Source organism: Macadamia integrifolia, chromosome 2 (genome assembly GCF_013358625.1).
Source record: "Macadamia integrifolia cultivar HAES 741 chromosome 2, SCU_Mint_v3, whole genome shotgun sequence".
Lineage (NCBI taxonomy): Eukaryota > Viridiplantae > Streptophyta > Magnoliopsida > Proteales > Proteaceae > Macadamia > Macadamia integrifolia.
The window spans coordinates 29,784,651-29,802,246 of NC_056558.1; the positions used below are offsets into that span (position 1 = coordinate 29,784,651).

The window sequence follows — 17,596 nt, forward strand, 5'->3', positions numbered from 1 at the left end:
ATTTGGCTCAAATCCTAGTTGAATCCTATTACTTATATGTTAAATAAATGTTAAAGGTTCATATTCATACCAATGTAAGATATTCATCAAGAAAACAAATCAATAAAGTGAATAAACTAAGTTCATCTTCATCAATCATCAATCATCAATCATCATAACATATTAACATATAATATAAATACATAATTATGAAACAAAATTATAAATATAAAGAAAATAATACATAAAAAATACAAGTATTTATTATACTTCTATGATGCCAAAATGAGTGCCTAAGCCCTAAGGTCATTTACTATATTTCTACTCATGTCAAAGAAGAATGAAGCTCACCGCTGCCGGGGCAAAATGGTCGCCTGGATCAATGGTTCTTCCTTGTTCCTTGATTCTTTCTCAAAGCCCTTTCTTAAAACCCTTGACAAAATCTAAACCATGTTTGTGAATCGTGTTTTCGTTTTGTTTGTTTTGGTTATTTTTGGTGGAGTAAAGCTGATCCCATACATCTTAAGTATTAGCAAAACCATACACTTGCAATAAAAAATCTATATTTAGAATCTTCATCCGGTAATTTTAAAATATGTATGAAAAAAAAAAAAACCCCATAAGACGCCACTTTACATAAGGCGGAGCATTGCTTTACCATCTCTAGACCGCATCAGCGTCTTAAAAACTATGCATCATATAGAGGCGTGTCCTTCCAACATTTTGGCCAGCTAGGCGAAGGCCTCTTCCTCTGGCGAGAGAATGGATATGGATCGATAGGACTTTTAGTGGTAAATTGACATGTGATACTGTTGGAAAACTCGTTTTTGTGCTACCATTAATCATCTATGAATGGAGCGTAGTCCTCGTAGATGAACTTCCAATTCTAGATCCTTTGACTAGATTTGGAATGCCATCTACTTTGATGTCTCATCTAAGCTTAGTAGATCCTCCCATGGTTTGGTTTCTAACGCCTCAAGGAGCAGGCTTATTGTTGTCTCCTGAGGCTTACATTTGTCTATTTTGATCTCCCCCACTTGCTCTTTAGGGTTCTTTCCCCTTACCTTGTACGGTTCGGTGCCTATTGGCTTTGTATATCCAACCCCACCCCCCCAAAAAATATATATATATATATATATATATATGTTTTCTTTGGTGAAGTAAAATGAGACAAATAAACAAAAGTGAGTGTAAATAGTCAAAAGTGAAACAAAACAATCCATTTTACATTAAAAATCAGTTTCCTTTGTGTTCTTTTTTTTGGGGGGATGGGGGTAATATTTTCCTCGAAAGGAATTTTTATTTTCGTAAGAAATACAACTGAAACTTCTGTTTTGTCTATGTTTTGGTCCCTACATGTCATACCAGTTTAAACATCAACTTTACTTTCAACCAAACTCACCACTAAAAATTCACTGTCATGTTTTCGTTTTGGCTAAAAATAGGCTGAATGGGTCATTGATCATGGATTCTCTAGACAACACTCCTAGTGCCATGCTGAATGATGATGTGGCTACTCCAATCTTTGAATGTCTAAGAAATGTATGGATTTGTGACCTGTCAAGACTGAAGTTCTGTCATGATACCCTATCATGTTTTATTGTACACTCTCCGCAGTCTTTGATTCATTCAATTGCTTTATTTGTGATTTGGCATTTCAATAAGAAATTATGAACAGTCATTGGCTTAATCAATAATATAGTAATCTATACTTTTTTTCCTATTTATATTATATTTAATATTTGGATGGATATGCATTTATCTGGAGAAGTCTCAGCGCCAACTCCCTTTTGGATAAAACTTAAACATGTGAGCGGGGGATTTTTGGGTTTACCTGTTTCCATATTTTAGGTCCACCTGAGTTGCCACATGGCACAACTAGTTATGCTGCCTATGGATTCCATGGTGGGATTGGGCATCCAGCCTACCTTTGCCCTTCTCTTTTTCATATCACTTTAAGATACCAAAGAAAATTTTGTTTTATTTCACTTGGCAAATGGGGCTTTAGGTAATTTTAAATTTTTTTTAGTTTAATGCATTCTGTTATATCTCCTTGATCACCAATAAAGAACATATTTTTGTAATCAAACTTTGAGCACATTGTGGAATGAGGTTTATGCATAGTTTTTGTCTTGTGCAGTTGGAAAGATTTCAAGGCGGGTTTCTTTAGTCCATTACCCAGAACCTACAGAGTTGGAGAAACCTGTTTCCAATTATCCAAGCCAATTGAGTCAGAGATCTGGGACTTCTTCCTATTCATCGCATCCCATGGCAACTCCATCCAACAGTCGCAAACAGAGAAGCCCACACTCAAGGAGTGGAATGTCACATAGTATTGCGACACCTTCGGTTAGTAGTAGACAGAAAAATTCACTGATTGAAAGTGAGGTGACATCAAGAAGTGCCAAGAAAAGAAGAACTGTGGAGTCCACAACAGCATCCATGGATCGATCAACCCGAGATTCAGGAGCAGGTCGGAGTGATGTTACTTCTTTGGGTTCTTCTGAAAATTCTCATCAAAGAAAATCGAGGAAGATATTTAAAGAAGAGCAGTGATTTTCTTTGCCCCAGGGTCTAGCTTCCCAATAGAAGAAAAATGACTTGTGTACCTTGGGGCTGCAAAGGCAAATGCTTCTTTGAGGGGCCCAACCATGGCTGTGTTGTGGGCTAATATTTTTTTATCCCTGTTTTATTGAGAAGTTTATTTTAGTGGTTCCATGTTGCAGTTTTCAGTTGCATCAGATCACCTCAATGGGTTGGATGGTTGAACACCGACATTTTAGTGAATCAACAAGAATTTTGTTTCTCACAGGAATCAAGAGTAATAGCAAGGAGATCTGTCTTATTATTTTGCAATCCCATAACTTTCCTGTATTCATCAGGTTCATGCTGTCTAGGGAAACCATAGGGCTTTTGCAGGTTGCCTTAATCCTGGTTCCAGTGTGGTCAGAATGTTATCTAAGGCACTGGGTTGGGAAAGATGGAGGCAAGCTTCAGTGTAGCCCCAAAAAACGGGTTTTGGATGTTTTTGCCATTATCACGGACTGGTGCGCCGATATGGTATCGGCTTCAATCGATACCAATATGGTCAATATCGGCCAAAATCAACAGTTGCATGCAGTATATATCATGTTAGGAGGGATTATGTTAACCTTGCACATTGTTTTAAGTTTAGATTAGGGTTCTCCTAGGCGTCACTATGCTTATTGATGTATAACTCACTCTTTGCCACATGATAATACATGGGATATTAGTTCATGCGATAGAGGACTACATGTACATCACAGTAGTCAAATTTTAGTCCAAAGAAAAATTACTCAAAACTCTTTCAAATTATTAGTAAGATTATCAAAATTCCTTTAGATGGTGATGAGTATAAAATACAAGATGAATTTACGTATTTTACTTATTATAAACTTAAATTGTACCAATGAGATGTTAATGTATTGTCATGTACTCATGTGGCAAATAGTGAAGTGTTATATTTCACTAGGCATAGTGATGAGAAAAAAAACTCAATTATTAGAGATTTTTTTATTTAAAAAAAAAAATCAATATTGTAACTACCAAACTAATGCATGAAAGTATATATATGGTACAACCAAGAAATAAGATTCAATTGTTTTATGTAATTATAAGCATATGGATGGTATAACCATGAAATAAGATCCAATTGTTTTACGTAACTATAATTAGTCGTTATTCAAGAATAGTGATTGTTTACATAAATGGTAAAGTTTTAATTTCAGTAGATGGGTTTTAGTTTAACGAAGACAACTTAATACAAATATCTGATATAAACCATTCACAATAAAAATAATTGACAAAAGATTTATATGTTTGTGACCCATTCCTTCAGTATTATATATTAAAAAATAGTCACATACACAGGGATGAATACAATTGAAGAAATTTGATAAAAATATAAAAGGAATTAATATTGAATCTAAATAATAGCAATTTTGAATAGAAATATTTTACTAGATCATAATTTATGAATTAGTCGTATCTAAAAATATAATTCAAAAGTAAATGAATTATAAATAAGTGCCACAGACTTCAAATTAATAGCAAATTCTTAAATATATAAGGGATTAGCAGACTTTTGTTCCAATTAGAGTAAAAATATGATTTGATAGATGATAATATATCATACATATGCTTTAGTTTAATAATATCATGTATGCTTTGTTTTAATTATCTCAATTACTTTTGTATGAAACTGCTTATATGGCTGCTGTGAATTGGTGGGATCCGGTGTGGCTAAGGGGAATTTTGGTATTATGATCTCCATGTGATTGCATTATCATGCATTAGACCTAGGCTTGGACATAGGTCGCGATGTGACCGATGTATGATTCCAATACCGTAAACGTTATACTAATTGCATGTATATTAGAGCTAGGCTTGGATACATGATGCAGTATGACAGATGGCGATTCTGGTGCCGCATTTTTCATACTAATTGTATTATTATGAAAATGCATGTATATTATTGTAGTTAGGAGTAATTACCTCATGCTATGATCCCTTGCCAACAAGGGTGAGGTGTTGGATAACTCATAGTGGTAGGTTTGATGAAGCCTTTCGACATGCCACTTTCGGTACGATCTGATTGTTACTTGAGGCTAAAACTAGCTCGGTGTGGCTGATGTATAATTTTGATACCGTGGCACTAGGATGAGTTATTAGGGGTTCACTGGGTGATCAAGGGCATATTCTGGGATCGGCCTAACACGTAACCACAACTATGGTTTGTATCGCTGGGTCATCGATGTGTAATTTTTTGGACCAAGAATACTGCTTAATATGTTATAATAACATTATACCATACTTAGTCGTATGCTAGGTGGATGATAATAAAATGAACTATATCATATACATATCATAAAATATGTGTTTGCTTAAATGAACCCCATCCCTCATTGAGATTAGTAAAGCTCACACCATATATATGTTGCATTTAGATAATGATGGTGGTATGATGATACTCCACACTTCTCCTATGGCTGAGTACGACGTTGGCTGATGGACACCAGATATCGAGAAGCATGATATGGACTGTGCATATGACAGTTGTGCCTACAATACACCATGAGCTAGAATTGATACTGCTTATCATTATTTTATATATTTTTAGATGTTACACTCTTGGATACATTATTGTATGTGTCTTGTATTTCACTGAAGATAAAATTGTTAAAGTATTAAATTATCACTTTTTAATCCTCCTCAATACGAGAAATATATTTATATATTTCAAAATTATTCTTGTATGGATTGTGAGTGTAAGGTACTACATCAGAGATCTTACCAATTTTATTGGACGATGATTAACTTTTTAATCACATCATCGTCACCATAGTGAGGACGGATTAGGACTGATAATACATGTTCGACGGAGATCACATCAGAGATCTTACAAATTGTATTTTAGAAGATATTTTTAAGAGTTTTATGTCCAATCACTGGTTAAGACTGATAATAGATGTTCGACAGATTAGGATTTTTTTACAGTCCGTTTCTATACTCATATATTTGTTATATGATGTTGATAAGTGGAGTGATTAAAACATAATGAAATTTTTGTTACTTGGGGGTTAAATGGTTACATCTTGCATAGATTATTATTTTCTGTAATAATGGACAATTTGTGATACCATCATATTTATTTATACAATATGACCCAATCACAACCATTGATTTTAAAGAGGCTCAATTATAAATATGATGGCAATGAAAACCCTAATTAGTCTCTAATGAATTAAGAATTTGAATTGAATGATGATTACAAAGAGGAAGAGAAAGTCTCTTCCTATAATGATTTCATAATTGAAAGAGCTTCTTCCATCAAGAAGTTATATGTTCAGGTGATGTTTTCTTTTGAAGAATTTACCTTTGAATCTAAAGATAATTATAACTTTTTTTTTATTGATTGATTAATAAATATCCTAACACATGCGATGAGAAGTTCTTGATGGTCAAATATTGATTTGACATTCCATATTCCTAATAATTGGTATCAGAGCAAGCCTAATGAATGTTAGGATTGTACCTTGGAATGGAGGAGATTGTTTTTTCCTATATATCAATCAAGTTCTATATAAAATTATGATTTACTGATAATTTTGTACTGTTTTTTTTTATTAAAAGACACTTAACCTGCATTATGCATGGTATGGTATTCAATAAAAAAAAAATTCCTTACTTTTATTAATTTCAAAGTTTTATATTTCTTGCTCATAATATAATGTTTAATAAAAACAAAAGTTATTTTTCAGAACACTATTATGAAAATGGTTTGATTATTTAATATATATATATATATAGAGAGAGAGAGAGAGAGAGAGAGAAAGAAAGAGAGAGAAAATAAATAGACCGAACCAAACCTCAAAGCTAATGAGACCATGACGAAAAGAAAGTTAAATTTTCTCCTATTTATAGGGCCCCCGGTGGTGGAATTGATGGCCCAGATCTGTCAAAATGAATAATCCAGATTGAGAGACGTTTGGCACTCTCGACGCACCAAAATGTCAAATGCCACATGTCAATTACCACGGCTATTTCGGAGAACCATTTAATGCTCTAACAGTTCCAGTCCCAGGGGGTTTCCAAGGAAACTATAAATTTCGAGCCTTCTCTGAGAGAGCCGACCTAAGTTTCACTGAACTCCAACATGTCGACCCTACTTGTTAGAGCTGGGGAGCTTATGATGAGCCAAATAATGACTAGCTAATATTATGTGTACATGTGGTAAGGGCTAGATCAGGTATCACAGTGCCCAACCCCACTGGTCTCCTATAGCCATGACTGACCCGTCAAGTTGCCTATGAACAAGTCTGATTTCTCAGATCACCCATGGACATGTATGATCTCCTAGATTACTCATGGATACAGCTCACCTTTCAGGTCGTCCTTTAGCATGTCCGATTTGTCAGATCGCTTATGAACATGTCTGACCCTTCAAGTCATCTATTAACATTTTTGATTTGTCACATCGTGCATCCTCATGGCCGACCCCTCCCTCATGGTCGATTCTTCAGGTCGTCCATCTTGAAGTCCGACCTGATCCTGACGATCACGGGAACTGTCCCGAAGATCAAGGATTTCCTAGTTCAACAGATCTTATCCCTTGGAGTGCAAAGAGGTAATCTCTCAATAATATTTGTCCAACTGTGGACTCTTCAAATAAGTAATCAGCTTCCTAATAGGACTCTCCCAGGAATCTCCTACCAGAAGTAAACACTTGCCAAATGTGGGACTCTCCATAACCACCACAACCATCAGCCATTCCCTATAAATACCAAGTAAATCCCCCAAAAGGAGATCACTTTCTGATTCACTGGAGATCACCAGTTGTGATTTCCTGACATAGGCATCAAAGAGTCCCTTGTCAAATCAGCCCGACTCTTCCTTGTCTGCTCTTCTGTGTGGATCTAGCGGGAAAAATCACCTGGCCTTTTTTTACCGCAACAGATATGATATGTTGTCCACTTTTGTCACTCATTGCTCAAGTTAAGTGCATCAACAAACATATAAAATGTTGGAATTCATTTTCCTAACCTAGTTAGACTCAAATGTATGTAGATTCATCCAACCTGGTTGTGCTTGGTGGTGGCACCAGTAACTTATCCAAGACCTATTTTATCACACCCCGTTCACACAGAACCGGGCCAGTGACCGGATTAACACCGGTTAACCCAAACCTGCCAGGATCATCTGATACAGTATCCCACCACAGCACACATACAACTAAGAAAATGTTCAACAGTTCAGCGGAAGACTTAGTTTACCTGTAAATATTCCCATTATACTTGATACCCAAATTGTAATTATATAGTTAAGTATATGTGGGCCCGCAGGCATGATATTTACACAAAAAAAATACAATTTACATATCAAGTACACAAAAGGAATCATCAAAAAGAGTCAGCTCAACTCAGTATTAGAAGTAGGGCTCAGCTCGGTATCAAAAGGTAGAGCTCAGCTTGGTATCAGAAGGTAGAGCTCAGCTCGGTATCAAAACAAGGCTCAGTTCGGTATCAGGAGGTAGAGCTCAGCTCGGTATCAGGAGGTAGAGCTTAGCTCGGCATCAAAATTGCGATCCCGCAGCACAGCTCTCGCATGAGCAATCCGTGTCGTGCTCTAATTCCTCGGGGACCCACCAATCCTCCTCAGGGAACTCAACTGTGGGGCCCGTCTCATGCTCATCAGGTTGATGACCTGCAAAATCATCTAAAAGAGGTGAACACGTGGGATGAACTCACTAGCTCAGTAAGTGAAAATGACCACACAGCAGTCCACACAACAAATCATAACCATTTGCACTATATGCTATAGCAATTCATTTTTAATCACATCCACCTAAACGACATTACTAAGTCTTTGGTTTAGTGCTACTACAACCACAGTGCGCGTATACTCCGGGTACGAGCCTTGAACTCCATCCCGCGATACGCCCATAGGGCTGTCAGAGAAGGCCCACCGTGAGTACTCGAAAAAATAAAACATGCCAACCACCGGCTCTCAACATAAAGTAAATGACAGAAATTAAAGGTGCTGACTCCAACAATTTAAAAGCAGTACGATTTTCCCTCTTGAATATACCACTGGGGTTACCGACTGTCCTAATGACTAACCGGGCGTATGTCTAACCGCCATAGTGACTCGACAACTGTGACTACTGCTTCCCCCCAAATGGTAACCCAACACCTTAACCCCTGTTGGGAAGGGTCGTAGCACGAAAAGATGATAATCTTAAACCGCATGCTCCTATGTGACAATAGTACGATTTCATAGTGCCACCGCGTCCCATATCACGGGCCACCAATGCACTCGTTTTCAAGCTGACTACGGCATCTAGTCTATTAATGCATCATGCACAATGATGTCAACATTCATCACATAAGCATATCATCACTTGGCATTTAGAAAATAAACACAACACCCATGACATAATAATGTGAGGATGACTAATCTACATAGCATTTTCATGATGACATGGCTAGTCTAAATACAATTAAATGAATGCCAAACAAGCCTTGAAACAAGGCCAAACGTCCTCTCCCCACTTACCTGTAGTGTACAAGGACTCACGCTCGGTACGGGTGAGATCCGGTGCGAGAAACGTAAGATTTGGTGAACCGACGGGGTTAGTATTTCACCACTTTGGGATCAAGATTAACACGATCCAATGATAAAATCATGTTTAGAATCCTAAAAGAAGGTCGCACATCCGTTTTGGGTCCATTCGGATGTAAAAAACACGTTGGGAGCCTCTCGGGTGGGTCGGATAGTCCACCTGTCATGACCCACCAGTCAGATCCACCGGTCCTAATCGGTGGGCAGGTCGGCCCGTCGGTTGGCCCATCGATTTGGCCTGCCGATTGGGCCCGAGGGTCCTGCTAAGATCGGAGGGTAGGGTGGCCCACAGATTGGCCCGTTGGTTGGTCCCGAGGGTCTGCCCTCTCAGGCGGGTGCCCTCAGGCAGGCCATTTGGCCCGGCGGTTTGGCCCACCGGTCTTGGCGAGAAAGTGCCATTTTTCTCCAAACTTCCCCCAACCTTTGGGGAATCAAATGGGGCTTTTCCAAACCTATTCTTCACACATTCAAGTTCTCATAAGATGGTTCTAACCTAGATCTAGGTTAGATTTAAGGAATGGAAAGCCATCTTACCTTCTTTGCTCAAGAACTCCTTCAAAACCCCAAAATCACTTCAAATCACCAATGCTCTTGCAACCGTGGAAACCCTTCTTCAAACCCTTCAAAATCAACACATAAATCATCTATTAAGCCTTAGATTCATCATCTCAAGGGGGATTTACAAGACCTCAAGAAACTCTACCTAAATCAAAGGTTGTACTCGGGTATGGTGAAAGTTTAAGGAACCCAGCCTTTGCTCACCTCTGAACGTAGATCTCGAATTGGAGATCACTTTTCTGGCTTCGGAATGGGAAGATCAAGCCTTGGCGCCGCTTAAATCCTTATCCTACTTCTTCTTCCTCCCCTTTCTTCTTCTCCGTTCTCTTTTCTCCTTCCTTTTCTCTCTCCTCTTTACTCTTTTCACCAACCACCCGAATGACATAAATGAGAAAATGGAAACTCATAAATGCTATTTATACTTTCTAAAATAACTAAGTAATCACATGGGTGGGTCACTCAGGTGGGTGGATGCCCCCACCTGTGACCGCCACCTGAGGGTCAAAACTTGACCAACAAGTGGGATTTTGACAGAATTCGACCCTCGACACGAATCTCACTCTTGGCATAAGATGTAATATACGTATGTGCCTTAAGATATGGCTATATACATGCCTTATCCGTACATGGCTTTATGATACGTGCATGTACACGGCTTGGGTACACCCGTCTCCTCTGGCATTGGCTCGGACTTGTCTGGCCAGCCGGTGTTTAAGGTCACCCTTGCCATCATGGTCCATAAGGAACCCGCCTTAACTCTCTCCGGTTCTGGTCTTGTATGGTTAAACCGGGTCAACTATGTAATCAGACCGGGTTTAAGAAGTAGGATATTACATATTTGGTATTCAAAGATTTTAGGAATCTAAGCTTGCATCATCTATTATTTGTTTAATAAGTGTTGGTCCAAATAAAGTTCACCTAGTGGTGAATATAAATAAAATAAAAAGGCCGGGGGGCAAATGGTTGTAGGTCAAATTCTCATTTCATCTGATAATAACAATTGTAAAACTAAACAAATTTTCGGTTCGAATCTTGTTGGGACTTTATTTGGAGCCTTTTTTCGAAGGTTTAGTGGATAGTCTACAGCGCTCAAAGAATCATCTTACACGTTCCAGTAAACTCATCTACACGGTGGCCCCTGTGAGTTTCAATCTGCAGATTTCTTCTCATGCAACCTTCGATCCTTCATTGGCCCATCTCATTCTCATGTTTACCCGCCAACGAGATTTCAAAAGCATCCTTACAATAGCAAAACAACGGTCGACAAATTTGAAAAGTCAGCGTTCGTATCGAAATGCACACCACTTGTTCAACAGAAATCCCCGTCCAAACGTTGGCTTTAACAACCATGCTATGTTTGCATGTTTCAGCAGAAACCGGCCTCTTGAAGCTCTCAAAATTTTCGGGGAACAGCTGCAATTGGGTCTCATTGGCACCATTAATGAAGTTACATTAGCTCTTGCTCTCAAGGCTTGTCGTGGTGACACTAAACCAGGCTCCCAAATCCATGGCTTTGCGATTTCTTCTGGGCTGGATTCGTTCCTTACCGTCTCGAATTCTCTAATGAACATGTACTGCAAATCTGGACAATTTGATCAAGCGTTTGTAATCTTCCAGAACTTACATGATACTGACGTTGTTTCTTGGAATACCATCCTTTCCGGCTTCCATCAAAGCCAAGATGCAATAAGATTTGCTCTTCAAATGCATCTAAGTGGGGTCTTCTTTGATGCTGTGACTTATACCACCGTTCTTGCCTTTTGTTCAGACATTCAGGAGTGCCTTCTGGGATCTCAGTTTCATTCTCACATTTTGAAATCTGGGTTTTGCTCTGAAATTTTTGTAGGAAATGCTCTTATAACTATGTATTCGAGACCGGGCAATCTAGAGGAAGCTAAGAGAATATTTGATGAAATGCCTGAGAGAGACTTAGTTTCTTGGAATGCTTTACTCTCAGGGTATACCCAGGGAGTTAATTACGGTATAGAAGCGATCAGTGTCTTCACTAAAATGGTGAAAGGAGGGATGGAGCTTGACCATGTTTCGTTTGCTAGCGTTGTTTCGGCCTGTGGCCATGAAAGAAGCTTAGAGGTTGGGAGACAAATACATGGCTTGATTATAAGAACTGGATATGGGACTGATGTTTCAGTTTGTAATGTTTTGATCTCTATGTATGCAAAATGTGAGATACCAGAGGATGCAAAAATAGTGTTTGAGGAGATGATCGAAAGAAATGTGGTATCTTGGACGACTATTGTTTCTGTAAGCGAAAAGGATGCTTTCTCACTCTTTAACATGATGAGACAAGACGAAGTTTATCCAAATGATGTCACTTTCGTTGGTTTAATACATGTTGTATCAACGAATAACTTGGCTAAAGAAGGGGAAATGATTCATGGGTTCTGTATAAAAACTGGTTTCCTGTCAGAATTGAATGTTTCTAACAGCTTCATCACCATGTACTCTAAGTTTGAGTCCATGGAAGAGTCCAAGAGGGTGTTTGATGAGCAGACTTACAGAGAGATTATATCATGGAATGCTTTGATTTCTGGATATGCACAAAACAGAATGTATGTTGAGGCTTTCCAGACATACTTATTGGCGATTCAAGAGTCTCATCCAAACCAATTCACCTTTGGCAGTGTCTTGAGTGCAATTGGAGCTGCTGAACCATTGTCTCTGAGGCACGGGCAACGGTGCCACTCAAGCATCATCAAGCTTGGGTTGAACACAGACCCGATTGTCTCTGGTGCCCTCCTTGATATGTATGCAAAGCGTGGGAACATCAATGAGTCTCAGAGGGTGTTTAATGAAGCACCAGAGAGGAGCAACGTTGCTTGGACTGCCATCATCTCAGCCCATGCATGTCATGGCGATTATAAATCAGTGATGAGTTTGTTCAAGCAGATGGAGAGGGAAAGGGTACCTCCGGACTCAATCACTTTCCTTTCTGTACTAACAGCCTGCAGTCGCAGTGGAATGGTTGAAACAGGCTGCCGGGTATTTCAGTCAATGATCAAAGACCATTCTATAGAGCCATCACCTGAACATTATTCATGTGTGGTGGATATGTTGGGAAGGGCAGGGCGGCTGGAAGAGGCTGAGGAGTTTGTTAACCAAATGCCAATAAAGCCAGGGTTATCTGTGTGGCAGAGCTTGCTTGGGGCATGCAGGATACATGGGAATGTAGAGATGGGTAAGAGGGCAGCAGAGGCTTTGGTGGAGATGGAACCTATGGAGTCTGGTTCATACGTGTTGATCTGCAACTTGTATGCTGAGAAGGGAGAGTGGGACAAGGTGGCAAAGATAAGAAAGGGGATGAGACAGAGAGGAGTGAAGAAGGAAGTTGGGTTTAGTTGGGTGGATGTGGGTGATGGGTCAATGCGTATGCACGGTTTCTCCTCTGGTGACAAGTCTCATCCACAAGTTGAGGAAATATGTAAGATGGCAGAATGTATAGGTTTGGAAATGAGATTTTTAGAGAAACAGAGATTGAAAGAATCTGATAAGAAGGGAGAATCATAGAGCCCCCTCAAACTGGATGTTATTTTGGCATATCACTCTTTAAAATTCTTTCAAGTTTATGGGAGACCCAAAAGGGATCCTTGTCACTCACCAATGTTCTACATTTCCACTTCTTCTGAATAATAATAGTCTTGCAATAAGTAAACAGGCTTGAAAAAATTCTCTCTTATTTCCACATAGCATAAGATCACAGTGCTAAAACTCCGCTGTCATATACATTGGAGTTGAATGTTGGGATTACAGGTTGGATTTGTATGGCTATTGAGGCAAGTTACAACCTCAAACCCAACTCTTTCGGTGAAAGTTAAATGATTCTCAGTCAACTCCAGTATGACATGATTCATGCGGTTTGTAGGCTTGGATATCCGTTATTATAGGGGAAAAAAAAAAGGAAAAAAATTGAAAGGAAAAAGTAAAAGAAAAATCTTTATTGAATATATATCAGGAAAAGTTGAATGTTGTGATTACAGGTTGGATTTGCATGGCTATTGAGGCAAGTTACAACCTCAAACCCAACTCTTCGGTGAAAGTTAAATGATTCTCAGTCAACTCCGGAATGGCATGATTCATGCGGTTGGGCGTGGATACCCGCTATTACAAGAGAGGAAAAAAAAAAAAAAAGAAGCAAGAAATTGAAAGGAGAAAAGCAGAAGAAAAATCTTTATTGAATATATATCAGGAAAAGTTGGGAAGACAAAACGTGAGCGGCAGGATTCGAACCTGCGCGGGCAGAGCCCACATGATTTCTAGTCATGCCCGATAACCACTCCGGCACGCCCACCAAGACATTGTTCTGTACCACAAATTCTAATACTAGATTAAACTATTCTCCACCACATTAGGCATTGGGAAGAAAAAAATGAAAATTAAATAAAAAAATTTAGGAAAAAAGAAGCAGAGTGTAGCCTCTAAATCTAGACATAAAGAGGGGCGAAATGACTACCCTGCTCCATGAAAAACGAAAATCTCATTGTTATTGATGCTTCTATGTGTGCTCCCATTGATCGTCATGCTGGTGTGGAGCTATGTTGCCTTTTAGGGAATCCTCTCCAAAAAGTTAACAACAGATACAAGTTGTGCTCCAAATCTTCAAGCACAAAGGATCACATACGAGGACATGATAAGAATGAATTGTGAACCAAAAGTTTCAACAAATCGAAACACAGGTTATTCCTCTCTGTATCCGAGGAATAGAGAAAGAGATACAACACACACAAAATTTATAGTAATTCGAAACAACCTCAATATTGTCATATGTCCACTCCCAAAGCCCTCGTCACCTTGAAATTCCGCTAATTTACATGATTTCCTTATAAAGGTAAGGAAAAAAAAAAAACCAAACCTCATACAGATCTCCCTGAAGTCAACACAAGATAGTTTTTCAGAACATATCAACCTTTACACAGTAGTTTTCAAGGATAATTGATCCTCTCAGATTGAGGCCCTCAATACCCTCAATCAAAGGATCAGGGCCTTAATACCCATCATTATAAATTGATATTATTTTCCAAACGATGTGTGGAAACCTTTTTTTTTTTTTTTTGGTACAAGATGTGTGGAAACTTAGGAGCCGTGGGTAGTTACCAAATTCTGAACCAAAGCGGATCAACAGGAGGACTAAAACCATTGACTGCAGTACTGTAGGCAGAAGCCACGGTGAAAGAATCACTCAAAATCCCCATCCACACTACCTTGTCCTCAGTCTGAAAAAGAGGAAGAGGGATAGAAACAATTTTCTAGGAAACATCCCGAGGCCACTAAAAGGAAAACCATATCCGATTTCCACTCTTTTTTACATGATCAATAAAGTCAGCCACTTATGATGGGATCAGGCTCCTCTCCAACGACTGCACCTTCCATCGCCCCTTCAACGATCATCCAAGGGCTGCAAGGGTTTGGTCACACATCCCAACACCTGCCAATACCTAGTGATGTGTGTCCAAGTCTTTTCAGCCTTTGAGGCATTTTTAGGCATCAGAGATGGAGCCGAAGGAAGGTAAACAGAAATCCAATAGTCACTCCATGGTTAGATTGATGCAGCATAAGAGATTTCTAGAAGAGCATACTGATTTCCAACCCCAAGAGGAAGAAGAAACGCACTGAGCCTTCATGAATATAGTGTAGTTCATATATTTGCTTCATAATTCTGCTATATAAAGAAGAGGGGTTTTTTTTTAATGAATTCCCAACCTTTCTTTGCCAGCTTGGGCTAAAGGTGTTTTATGAATTCCCAATCTTTTTATGATGTTAAAGACTTTGGCAATACCCAAACTAGCACCATTAAGTCTCCCATAGCGCTTAGGCTAATGGATGGTTTTCCAAGGAATAGTGGGTATATGAGCAGCTTTCCCGTTAGACCAGAAAAAAAGTTCTTATTCAAGAAATTGAGTTCTTTGTGCACTATCATAGGAATTTTGAAGCAAGACATATAATGAAGAGGCATAGAGGACAGAGACGACTGAATCAATATTAGCTTTCCAGTAGGACTTAAGAACTTAGATTTTCAATGCTAAAGTTTTGTTGAAACTCAGATGTATTCTCGAACAATGAGCTTTAGAAAGCTTACCACTGATAAAAGGAACGTCGAGGTATGTGTTAATAGAGCTAGCTGGAATGATGTGGAAGAAATCACTTAGCTATCTTCACTGAGAAGAACTGACACATGGGATGAATTGAGCTCTGGTTTTCTTAAGGTTAATAGCTTGACCTGAGTAGCTACAATATTCATGTAGGATGGTATTCAAAGCTCTAGCTTCAGACATAGTTGTTTTCCTAAAGAAAATAAGATCATCATGAGTGAAATCCAGATGGGAGATGCTTTCACTTCCTCCCCCTAGTCTGATACTTGCGCTTCTCTTCCAGAGCCCCAGAGCCACAGCCAGATGCTTTGAAAGGACTTCAACACAAAGAAAAACAAATAAGATGCATGACAGAGGATCTTTTTGTCACAAATTTCTCGATGGGCAAAAGAAGGAAGAGGGGAACCATTAAGAATGATACTTTTTGCATATCCACTTCCATAGTCATATGTTATGTCTTTCTCTTTCTTGTTTGCTTGATTTTGTGAAGAATTTCATGGCAGATTAAAATGTTGTCCCAGATATGTCTTCCTTTACAAAACCATTCTGGGAGAGAAAAATTATTTTTCTAGAAGAGGCCTGCGTCTTCAGACAATGATTCGAGAGATCACTTTGTAAAGAAAATTGAAGAGACTTATAACTTTGAACTCTCCTATGAATGACTTATTTCGAGTCTTAGGAATAAGAGCTATATAGGTCTGATTCAAATTGAGGCTAAATGTTTCTGCAATGACGAAGCTCTTGATTGCAGGGATCACCTCGGCATTGATAGTAGACCAGGTCTTTGAAAGAGCACTCCTGAAAAACCGTCGAGGCCAAGAGATTTATTTGCTGGCATACTCATAACTGTTGCAATAATTTCATCATCAATTACATGTCATAGGAGGGCATCATTCTCTACTTGAGAAACTTTTCCACGAATGTAAACAAAAGAGTCATTCAAAATAGTCAAAACAGGTTGCTAGGATCCTTTTACTGCCAAACTGTTTATGATTCCATGTGTACTGCTTACCAGAAGCAGTGATTTCATAAACACAAGCATGGCAAACAAAATGGTTAAAAGCGTGGAGTTAGTGAGCAGTAATGGGTGACCTCCAATTTTATCCTCCCAATTAAGATAGGAGTCCCAATCTCCTGTGATGATCCATGGTCTATTGAAGGGAGCAATCTGAAGAAGAGAATCAAACTAAGAAATTCAGACATTCTGTACACAACTTAAATAGACTAATGTAACATTCCAAGTTTGATTAATCTCTAAAATGTTCACTTCAGTATGAATACACCAACTAGAGAGCCACAAGGTGTTTACATTGATTTCTGAGCTCCAAATCAAAAGTAATCCTCCTAGCTACCCCGTTAATAGTTGGAACACGAGAATTAATCATACGAAAGCGATCTGCAAAAAGTATGGAGATTGAGAGAAGCTTTCTTGGTTTTTGACTAAAAAACATTAAGCAGGTATGTATGTATTTCTGAGGTTGCAAATTTCCCGCTTAGTCAAGGGTTGAAAAATCCTTGACTATTAAGAGCAAGGACATTCATGGCTTCCCTTGTGGCTATTTCCTGCCCTTTCCCTTCTCCAGCCTTGCTTTCTTAAAGGTTTCAATACCATGTGATGGGAAAAACTGAAGGAGTTTATCCTCATTCTCCTTAAGAGGGGGCATTTTCTTAGGATTATGGATCAGTAAAAGATTAAGGCCACTCCCAACATTGTAGAGATTTTGGATGGGGGAAATGAAAGTGGGTACACTTCCAATGCCATTAGGAAGAATAAAAATAGCCTAATTACCGGCTTGAACCCCAGTTGCCGCAGA

General features: G+C 38.8%; 2 protein-coding genes and 1 non-coding gene across 5 annotated transcripts in view; 2 read left to right on the forward strand and 1 right to left on the reverse strand.

Moving 5' to 3' along the window:
• LOC122092555 (mediator-associated protein 2-like) overlaps window positions 1-2,827 on the forward strand; it is a 15,620-nt gene extending 12,793 nt beyond the window's left edge. For all 3 annotated transcript variants that reach the window (XM_042662825.1, XM_042662826.1, XM_042662827.1), the window contains exon 5: window positions 2,120-2,827. In XM_042662825.1, the coding sequence (XP_042518759.1) occupies window positions 2,120-2,535 (416 nt within the window). In that variant the 3' untranslated portion in view covers window positions 2,536-2,827. The remainder of the gene's footprint in view (window positions 1-2,119) is intronic.
• A 7,821-nt stretch (window positions 2,828-10,648) lies between these two features.
• LOC122072033 (pentatricopeptide repeat-containing protein At4g32430, mitochondrial) lies at window positions 10,649-13,373 on the forward strand. Its single transcript, XM_042636544.1, has one exon. It carries the CDS (start codon window positions 10,885-10,887, stop codon window positions 13,201-13,203), a length of 2,319 nt encoding a protein of 772 aa, XP_042492478.1. The 5' UTR covers window positions 10,649-10,884; the 3' UTR covers window positions 13,204-13,373.
• Window positions 13,374-13,902: 529 nt separating this feature from the next.
• On the reverse strand, window positions 13,903-13,984 carry TRNAS-AGA. Its single transcript has one exon. It is a non-coding gene; the product is annotated as a tRNA-Ser (tRNA).
• Between the last annotated feature and the right edge of the window lie 3,612 nt (window positions 13,985-17,596).